The 10,862-nt window shown below is 34.7% G+C and overlaps 2 protein-coding genes across 2 annotated transcripts in view; one reads left to right on the top strand and one right to left on the bottom strand.

The window, feature by feature from the left end:
- Positions 1–372: 372 nt before the first annotated feature.
- Positions 373–3,757, bottom strand: LOC110017870 (probable translation initiation factor eIF-2B subunit epsilon). Its single transcript, XM_020715025.1, has 3 exons — positions 3,221–3,757; positions 2,897–3,130; positions 373–744 (listed from the first exon to the last, which is right to left on the bottom strand). Exons 1-3 carry the CDS (start codon positions 3,347–3,349, stop codon positions 373–375), a joined length of 735 nt encoding a protein of 244 aa, XP_020570684.1. The 5' UTR covers positions 3,350–3,757.
- A 4,295-nt stretch (positions 3,758–8,052) lies between these two features.
- The window catches only part of LOC110039527 (arabinosyltransferase RRA3-like), a 21,709-nt gene continuing 18,899 nt past the window's right edge, over positions 8,053–10,862 (top strand). Inside the window, exon 1 of the mRNA XM_020744625.1 lies at positions 8,053–8,597. Within this exon, the coding sequence (XP_020600284.1) occupies positions 8,415–8,597 (183 nt within the window). The 5' untranslated portion in view covers positions 8,053–8,414. The remainder of the gene's footprint in view (positions 8,598–10,862) is intronic.

The following is a 10,862-nucleotide window of genomic DNA, read 5'->3' as shown; positions in this document are numbered from 1 at the left end:
AAGAGTAACCTTTTCAACAAACCAAGTACTAATCAAAAAGTTTAATAGGTTAAGATAATTAAGAAAAAAAAAAGAAAAAGAAAAAACCACCAAGCATAAATGAAAACGGCCTCAAATAAATAGCATTAAATGTTTAAAAATTAAAAAGCAGAAATTATCTATCAAAATATTAAAAGGGTGCTAAAAAAACAAAGAAGGGAAAAAATGTCACAAGTTAAGATCATTTCGATCAAAGTACTTTAGAGAAGTTTCACACTTCACACTGGGAGTTAACAACCTCCATGCCATTGCTTCACTAAAAACCAAAGTAAACTAACCTCATTTATTGGAAACAAAAATTAAATAGTAAGTCTTCACGGATTCGTGGTGAGTCTAAAGTGCAAGAACAAAAACGATAAAATCTAAAATTTCGGAAAATAGAAAGCCAACCTGCTTATCATTGTGTAAAGAAAGAGCAGAATTCTCAGAAAGCAACATCTTATCCAGGGTGATATGATGCTGTGAGAGGTCCGCCTTATCCTCATAATAAAGAAGTTCTTTAGTATCAGGGTCAACAGCCATAATAATTTCATCATTCCCAAGACGGGTTTGATGTGTCAACTTTGAGGGCTTCGAATGTTTGATGACCATGGTCATTATAGCAAGAGGGTCCTTCTTCCTCCTGTCTTTGTGTTCACTGAGTGCTTTAGCTAAGCTCATGTTGCTAACTGTATCGCCACTTACGAGAACAAAATCTCCCCGTATCTTCAAAAGAAAGAAAATATGGTGCAATCAGTTTCCATAAGAAAAGAAACCCGGATGAATAAATAAATTTAAATTAACAATTACATGCGAACATATTAAAGGTGGACATAAACACAACACGAGTTTGTAGATTGTCATAAAAACATATAGAAATACAATAACAGCTGAATATAAACTTTAATATGTATAAAACAATAGTGTGATTCATGAGCCTTAAACACTTTATGTGCACCAAATATTTTTTTTTGCATGGCATTTGAAGTTATAAACTAAATACATGGGTGGAGTAAGTTATTAATAAAAGCTAACAAAAGAACATAGGACCTTTTGGGAACACTTTTATTTTTTTGTTGTTTTTATTTTGTTTGGTCTATATTTTGATTTAAAATAAAATATACTTTGTTATTTGATTAAAATATGGTTGATTTTAAAAACACTCAAAATACCTTAAAGTTGTTTTGAGTGTTTTCAAAAACATGTTAATTTATTTTTAGAAATAAAAAATAAAAACATGTAAAAAACAAGTTAAACAAATTTGTTTTTAAAAACAAATGTAAAAAAAATAACAAAAGCAGAAATAAAATTGAACCTAAACAAACCCTTAAAAACGACTATCAAAATAATTTCGAAACTTTAGGACAGCAATTTTTAGGTGATATCCACGTAACAAAAACATAAATGAAGACAGGAGAATAGAAGCACACATGAAGCTTGATAAAATAAAGTAAATGCACAAGATGCATTAACAAAATTGAAAACTAGCATCAAATTCAGGAACACTAGAGAAGAAAGAAGTCGGACATTTGCACCACCACCATATGAGAAAGATAGTTGAATTAGCTACAACCTATCGGTCCAATAGTCATAATTCTCCCTCCCTCCCTCCCTCCCCTCTCCTTCTCCCTCTCAAAACAAGGATACTAGAAAATATAAAATATAAAAGGTTTATTGGTTGCAAGTATTAGTGGTCTAGAGTAGGCCAAATGCAAGGGATTTGAAATATTAGGTGTTTGGTTGGAAGAAAAGGAAATACAAAGTAATTTTTTTAGGTATTTGTACCTCTACCTAATTTATTTTTAAAGCATTTGGAATTCCCCAAATTTGGAAAATTTTGGAATATTCCAAATATACCCTAGTGCAAAGCTTAACCAACACCGTCAATCTTTCATCATCAGCCGCCACCTGCCGTCCACACCGCCGCAACATTTTAAATATTGATTTTACTTTACAAACAACCAAACTCAAAAAATTGAACTCTAAATTTCTCTTGCAAGCAACCAAATACCACAAAGTAATTGAAATGCATGACTTCACTTTTAATTTTATTTTAAATATATTGAATTTCCAAAAACCTTGCAACCAAAAGGCCCCAAAAGCAATGGATGGTAAACATTTATGCCATGGGAAGTACGCCAAGCATTTTGGTTAAAAAGTGAAAAATGCACTTAATTAACTACAAGGAACTAACAAGAATGAAATTAGATCAGTGGCACAAACAACATTGAAATTTAAAGCAAATTTTTAATAGGATGACATCTTCAAATATAACTAATAAAATCATGAATACTAAAAACTTGGCAAATAAACCATGACAGAATAGCTTTTGGAATGTTTTCAGTCTCTCTCCTTTATTAAATATAAATAAATAACTAACAAACAATTTATGTTAAAGGGAAACTGGTTGGCATTGCAGCATGGTATTTGCTCCGCTCTGTGAAAGTTGCTGCTACTTACTAGGTTATGTTATGATGCTTATCTTCTAAAAGCCTTGTTCAAGTCTTCCTATAAATCCTCCAATTTTAAGGCATTATAAATGAACATTTAAGAAATTTTATTTAGATGTAAGTATTTGAAAGTGGGTTTATTCAAATGAGTGGTGTGTATGTAAATTTCATTATTATAATTAAAGTAAATTATGCAGAATGTTCCATTGACTTTAGGTTTTTCTATTACTATCATAACAAAAAATCAATAAATGCGATGTAAAAATACTCATAATCTGAACTTATCTCGCACATTTATGAAAGTGGATTCCATAACAAAGAACTCATTTCTACAAATAAGCACGAATCTTCAAGGATTAACAGCCAAAATCACCAAAAAACGGATCAAAATAAAATTCACCATTATTCAGAAAAAATAAGCTACTCACAACTCCGTGACTATAGATGACACGTAGGGCATCTCCGGCACTGATGGCGTCGTGAGATTCGATAGTGTTTACGGAGAAAGCGCCAGGCTGCTTCGTCCACTGGGAATTTTCCAGGTAGCTTTTCACCTGCTGAGAGTGGGCGCAGCAGAAAACAAACACTTCCTCGACCCCGACTGACTCGAGCCAGGCGAGGGTGTACTCGATCATCGGAATGTTCACCAGCGGCAATAGCACCTTCAGGAGAAAATATTATTAGAGAAGCTCGCAAGCAAAGAATATGAAGAATCTCTGGGGAGGGGCGTAGAACAGGTCGTAGGGTTAAACCTTGGGACGCTCGAGGGTTATGGGCCGGAACTTCTGAGCAAAACTGTCGGCTAGCAGGACAGCCTGGAGAGGGGTACGGGTGAGCTCCTCTGGGTCATCGGAGGATGGACGGGTCTTCTTCTGCGCCATCGCAGCAACAGTGACCGGCAGAGGCCGAGAAGCAAGGATTGAATCGACTGTAAAATTGCAATTTGCAAATGAACTTGCCCGGACTTCCACAATCCCAATGCCCGACAATCGGAAACTTTGTGATTTTCTTTTTCTTAAATATGAGGGGCTGTTTAGTAGCCGGTTTTAAGCAAGATTTAAGCGAAATCCTGCCAAACCGACAAAAACGCCTCCTCGGAGCGGAATGATTGGAAAATTTTGAGTTTCGGTGCTCTCTGTAGACCGCGATCCTTTAGATGTCGCAAAGGTTCGTTCACGAAGGCGATTGTTTTGAGCGAATCCGGGAGGTTGAGGGACATCAGCGAGGGTTTTGGGAGCGGGAGGAAGCAGTCGAGGGTTACGGTGGGAAGGGGTGGTAGAAGGGGGATGAATTTGTAATTCTAATTTATCTTATTTAAGTTCATTTTAATAATTTAAGTGATTAATAATTAATCATTAATTTATATAATATTAAATTAATTATAATCAGATAATTTTAAATATAATTATTTAATAGTTAATTAAAGAATAAAAATATATTTTTAACTTTAAATTATTTGAATAAATTTGGAATGATTATTAATTTATTTATTTAATAATAATGTTAAATTATAGTTAATAGGTAATTAATTCAAAAAATAATTAATTATTAATCAATATAAATTCATTTTTTATGCATTTTGAGATATTAGATACTCATCTATATTTTCTTTTATTTATTTTTTTATTATTATTCTGATAATTTCTGTTAAATTTTTTAAAATTGTCAAATAATTTCTAAGAATTTATTAAGAATTACTAACGAGCATGTCAAATGATTTTCAAATCTAGGATCTGTTTGGGGTTCATGATAAGCAGCTTCAAATTCCTGAGCACAATATGCAAATAAGTCCCCAAACTTGCATGCTCAAACAGCTCCTAAAGATAATTGTGTACGTATATAACCTTCAAATAAAATCTCATATTTACCAATACAATATCCTAATTTTTATTAATATTTCAAAAATAACACCTCTTCAATCTCCGTTCACAACTCTCACCCATGTTTCGTTCACGTTGAAATTCCAACTGATGCACAGAACCCTTCAAAATGCTCTCGCACATGATCGCCGACGAGATTCTTCAGATCATAGATCAAGTGCCCTTCGACGGGAATGCCATAGATGACGTGCTTGTTCAGATTCAGACACGGCACGCCACCATTTTCCTCGAGTTTCAGATTCAGGTGATCGCTAGGGCTTTCCGCGAGCTGAGATTTCCCCAATTTTCTTTACACGAGAAAAGCGCTCGCCGGAAAATTCTCAGTCGCTCCCAAAGAGCGATCTCCGGCTTGGGTCGGAGGATCGGCAACCGACGGCCTCCGAGCATAAAGTACAGAGCAATTGTAGCCCAAAATGGCGAGTCCGGTGGCAAGTGTTTGGCGGGATGCGAGGAGGGAAAATTCTCGTGACTGCTGCATTCCAAGACTAATGGGGATGAGTAAAGTTGACTCCATTATTTTTTATCATGCTGGTATGATTGTATTTTAGTGAGGTTAGATTGATAGGTGACGTCTTTTTATTGGAATAAATTGTGTTGTGAGTCCTGATATAATATTCTGGTATGATTGTATTTTAGTGAGGTTAGATTGATACGTGACGTCCTATTATTGGAATAAACTATCAATTCGGGAGTAGTGTTGATGCATGATCAGAGCTATTTTTTAAGTATTAATAAATAAATTTTAGTGTATTGGTAAAAAAAATTTTGAGCTATTATATATGTATATGTATCATAAATCTATATATTATTTGTATGCATAATGTTTAATTATTTAACATAGCATTAAAAATATTATTATTATGTTTTTAATATAAAATATACATTTTAATGTATAGATTTATATATCATGTATGTAAATTTTGAAATTTTAGGTGTGATGTGTGGATACACAAGAATTGTGTTGTATGTAAATAAAATTCCCTTTTTTTTTCTTGGATATAGTATTATCTTGAGCATGATGGATGAAATATCCTTAACTTTAAAATAAAATGTGTTTAAATTTTATTTTAGATTAAATTATTTTATCCTTTAAACCTGATTTGTTCATTGATAATCATTGTGTAGTAAACACAAATGCAGGTATATGAAAAAAATTTTGCTCCTCTTATTTAGCAGAGTCTGCATTTTAAAGTGACAAAATCTTGCACATCTCTCAAATAGTTGAATTGAGTTCACATGTTGAAGTGATTATATTCACTCCCCACAAAAATTACCTGGCTCACATATACAAGATTAGCTATCCAAGAAAGTCGTCTTGACTGGTAAAAACATCTCTCAATTCATTATTAAAGACATTGCCAGACATTTGAGACTATTTTTTTTCCCAGGTATCAAGGATGACTGTCATTCCAACAACTCCTAACCCCCACATCACAATCTTTTCATAAAGAGACTTGGGGTGTGTTATATAGTACGATGTGTGTCGCCTCTATTATTTTGTTGAGAACATCCTAATATTTGAGGTCGTTTTCTTTGTGGTTCATAATTCTGACAAGTTTTGACTCCAACCTCTGCAGTCTATACAAGTCATCACAAAACCTCAATATGCCTTACGCGACCAATTATCACCTATGTGGCTCGCAACTCGTGCAGGTCCTGAATTCAGCTTTTGAGGCATGCAGACATAATCTTAACTAGTTGTTATAACCTACATGGCTCACTGCCCATGAAATTTTTTACTCCAGGCCTTACAGCTTATGAACGTATTCACAACTAACTATTATGACCCATGCGACTGACTACAGTCCATATAATTCACAACTCGTGTAGCTTCCAACTTCAATCTCTGCGGCCGACAAACATTATCATAACTCTCTACTACAATTTATGTAATCAACTACAACCTATGTGAACCACAACTTGTAGAACTCCTAACTTAAAATCTGTAACTTACTGACATTATCACAACTCATCACTACAACCTACTTGATCAACTATGACTCAAAGTTCCTGCACCTTCCTAACACAACCTCTGTGACCAATCAACATTCATGAATCAACCATCTGCGGCCCATACGACAAACTACTAGCATGATTTTCAACAAAGGCCTATACGGTAAGCTGACACTATAATCACTGTCAATAACTTTTGTGGCCGACTACTTCTCCATAGCAATCGACTACGACCATGACAAATTGCTATTATTGACAACTGCATTCATTACAGTCAGACCACGACTACTATCAATTTATTGCTATTGCACATTTACAATGATGAAATTTGTAACTCTTTCTTCCCTAGTTCCGAAGAAGAGTGGATGTGTGCACTCACAATTTATAGTGAATTATTTCAACTTCACCGGGTTGTGTAGTTTTTTCCCCTTTCAAGGGTTTTCCGCATAAAAAAATTGATGTGTCTCCCCCCACAACTGTTTTAATTGATTGAGTGTATGTTAGGCTTTCCTGCAACGCAGTGATGATATTTCTTTACTCTATCGTTGCAAATTTGCTGACAAATATCTAGTATAAACTTACCTCTTAGTTTAGTTTCATTCATTTTGAAAAGAATGATATATTTATACAAATTTCAAAGAGACATTTTGATAAATTTGATAAAAATCCCAAAACACTCAATTGAATGTTTCGTAGGGTTTTTGTTGATAAAAAATACTTCTAGAATTTAAGTGTTATAACGATATCAAAATTGAATAATCTTAGACTTATTAGATTACTTTCGTCGAGTCACTCGATTTAATTGTAAGCATGTCAAATTATGCGAGTGTTTAATTCATTTATTAGTTATTTAAAGTTTCCAATTATACTTCAAGTATCTAATTCAAACCCATTTAGACTTATATTAGACTATTTTTAGTGTTGTTAAGTTTAAATCATTTAAACATTTAGTATCACAATGAATTTGTTTTATTCGGTGGCAGAATAAATTAGACTTTATTTCAAAAAATTATTAACTCATTAAATACATTATAATTAGTTAAACAAATTTAATAAAGATAAATTGGAATGCAATTGAACCCACAGTTATGTAATTTGGGCTTGAACGATCAAATTGCACTAATCTCTAAGTTTGGAAAAAAAATATATTATAGGCGGGCAAACTAAGTGTGAATTAGGAGGGATCGATGATATTGGCATGATATTATAGTGATATTTGTAGTATTAAAGTGATAGTAGAGTGTATTTAAATGCAATATCACCAAAATATTATCGGCGACACACATAATATTCGCTCCCAAGCTACCACCTTTAAGACTCAAAATCTTCATTAAATATATGTATTTGTATGTATGTATATATGTAGGCATGAATTAAAAAAAAATGTATGTAGGCATGTATATATATATATATATATGCATGCATGCATGAAAATATATGTATATACATATATATATACATACATACATACATACTAACATATATAAAATACAAGGCTAACATAAGTAAATAAATCGCCGATAGAGTCGTGCACACCAACAGAGAGGAGTGCTATTATATAATCATTTTAATATTGAGCGAGAAGAGAAATTCAACCTGCACCGATTTAAAAGAAAAAAAAAATGAAATTCAAATTCAGCAGCAATTTTTTAATTTTTTTTAATTTTTAAAATTTATTGTTTAATGGAGATTCATGCACATAACTCCCTCAAAATCTTACCATTTACATACTGTCTAGCTTTTTAATTTTTTTTTTGCATTTTGTTTTTGTCACGACGGACGAGAACTCTCCATTTCTTCGCTCAACCTCTTGCTTGACTTCGGTGCTGCGCCTACAAGGACGATTTGATAAATCACGCAAATCCGGAATCAACTCTCACTTCTGATCCCTTCCTGAATTCCCTAAATCCTCGTCTTCTACCTACCCAACTTAGCGGAACCATCGACGACAAAGAGGAGGCGAGGAAGTTTCGAGGGAGGTCGCCGGGGAAAGCCGTCGACGGGATCGGTGGCGTGTGCAGGTGAAGAGGAATTCGTGAAACAAATGGCGACGGAGTGAATTTTTCTTACTTGTTCTTACACATCTAGTGCCGGAGAAGAAGCGGTTAAAACGATGGCCGGTCGTAGGGATGGCCCGCTGATGAAGAGCGGCGGCGGCGGCGGAACCGGATCTCGGATTGCAGTTGCTATCGTAATCGGGATCTTATGCGGTTGTGTCTTCGCTTTCCTTTTCCCCGGTGGTTTCTTTGCTTCGACTGCCGTCATTTCTCCGGTTAATACTAGCATCAAATCGCGTCGCGTCAGGTAGTCCCTTCTGAGCAGGTAGTCCCTTCTGAGTTTTTTTTTTTATTTAATTGTTCCTAAATGTTGTTAGATGATTGAATGGAATCTAGAACGGCATGATATCTTGATTTTTCGGGTTATCAGAATTCTTAATCCTTTCCATCATGAACTACCAACGGTTCAAACTTCAGGGCTTTTTATAATTTACACAATAGAAACATAGTTGCATTATTTTCTCATGTTTAATCGTATGTTTTCCCTCATTTATTGGAGTTAAAGCCGTCTTTTACTTCTAATTTTACCATAAAATGCCAATTCTGATCGAGTTTGTCAGCATGGTGTTTGCCCCTCATTAAGAATCTTGTGCTTTGCACGAAAAAAAAGATGTTAGATTGTTTCGGATTTTAATATAATCATCCTCGCAGAATACATCAGCCTTCAGATTTACCATAAACTACAAATGAAGTTTATATTATCGCTCATCTGTGTCTGGTTTTTTATGGCCATTCCCCATAGTGTGATCACATTATCTGCTTGATACCAAGCTTCCAGAGTTGAAACCCTCTATTAATAACCAAAAAAGGCCTTAGCTTTGTTCAGATATGACTCCCCTCATAGAAATATGTTTCCTGGGTGCCCTTGTACAACCTAATTTCATTCACAACATAACTTTATGCCATGGAAAGTCGTGGGTTTCAGATTGGAAACCACATTTTCGCTATGCGTGGGTGATGATATGTTTATCACCCACCTTAGACCTATCATCCCCTTTTGGCTAAATCCTACTAATTACCAAACAACCACATCACTTTCCATGAAATGAATTTACAATTTTTAGTGATCCAAACTGCTCCCAATAAAAATATGTCTCGTTTATATCAAACTCATTAGATCTGATCTCAATCTAGATCAAAAAGTTGATTTAGTTGGACACAATCCAATCTCTATTTGAACATGATTGTCACGCTAGTTTCAATCTGAGCTCCATTTTATCAATCAGGAATAAATAAAATCAGACAGAATAAAGGGTTTTATTCTTCGCAATGCTGCAAAGAAGGAAATATTATATTTGCTCGGATTCTTCCCTTTTAATTGAATATTTAGATTAGAAATATGTATTAATTAAGCTACTTAATTTAGATTATACTGAATATTATACTGAATATTATGATTATGTACCTAAAATAGATTGTACAAATTATTATTTATTGGAATGAAAGCAAAGGAAAGGATGTTCAGCCTATTTGCTCAAAATATTGACATGGTATTAGAGCTTTAATCGGTATGAATCCTTGAAATTTTAGTTTTTTGTTATCTTTGGCCGACATCTTCGACTGCTTCATCACCGGAGCGCTCGTTCTTGTCTTTCAGTTCCGCGGCATCTTCGTCCGCTTTGTTTGAGTTATGTCGCTGCTTCAAGCTGATCGAATCCCTTCGATCGGACCTATGGTGCGGCGTCTCCTTAGTTCTGCAGCTGCGTTCTGCGACATCTTCTTGAGCGAACCTTTGGTGCGGCATCTTCCTGAGTTATGCCGCTACGATCCTTCTTCATCATTGAGCGGGCCTCTGCTGAGTTCTGCCCAATTACAAAAATTTTTTGACGTTGAGTTCTGCCGCTACAATTCGCTCGTTCGAGTTCTGCTGTCGTGATCCACTCCGTAAGATCGTCACGATCGCGACTTCTTCAAGCTTCTCCTCGCTCTTCGATCTTCAACCCTAGCCTTTCACGTTGATTTTGATCAACGATATGAATTTTATTTATCTTGTTTTTCTTGTTTTTTAGTTGATTTCGATCGACAATCAATCTATTTAGAATGTCTTTTGAAATTTTAGCTATCAGATTTACGGAAAAGAATTATGTCGCATGAAAATTTCAACTCAGAATTTTCTTAAAAGGAAAGGAGCTTTGAGACCATATTGATGGATCTTCCCCAGCTCTTACTGAGGCAAAAGTTCTTGGTCAATGGGAAGCAAATGATGCTCGATTTGTTTCCTGGATTTTGGGATCTATTGAGACTCATATGTTGAACAATTTACGATCTTTTGACACGGCTATAGAAATGTGTGAATACTTGAAGCGCGTTTATAATCAAGATAATTTTGCGAAACGCTTCCAATTGGAACTTGACATGAGTAATTATAGTCAAGGTAATCTTTCAATTGAACAATATTATTCTGACTTTTTAATTTTATGGAGCGAATATACTGGTATTATCTATGCTAAGTAGGGCTGTCAATTTGGCTCGTTGTTCGTGAACAACTCGTGTTCAGCTCGTTA

Source organism: Phalaenopsis equestris, unplaced genomic scaffold (genome assembly GCF_001263595.1).
Source record: "Phalaenopsis equestris unplaced genomic scaffold, ASM126359v1 Scaffold000002, whole genome shotgun sequence".
NCBI lineage: Eukaryota > Viridiplantae > Streptophyta > Magnoliopsida > Asparagales > Orchidaceae > Phalaenopsis > Phalaenopsis equestris.
The sequence above is the reverse complement of the archived record's forward strand: the minus strand, read 5'-3'. Positions and strand labels throughout refer to the sequence as shown.

Excerpts from the sequence above, each read along its gene's own strand:
- LOC110017870 (XM_020715025.1), bottom strand. The coding sequence starts at position 3,349 with ATGGCGCAGAAGAAGACCCGTCCATCCTCCGATGACCCAGAGGAGCTC. Across the intron at positions 3,131-3,220 it reads TAACCCTCGAGCGTCCCAAG|GTGCTATTGCCGCTGGTGAA; the intron begins GTTTAACCCTAC and ends TTTCTCCTGAAG. Across the intron at positions 745-2,896 it reads TCATCTATAGTCACGGAGTT|ATACGGGGAGATTTTGTTCT; the intron begins GTGAGTAGCTTA and ends TTTCTTTTGAAG.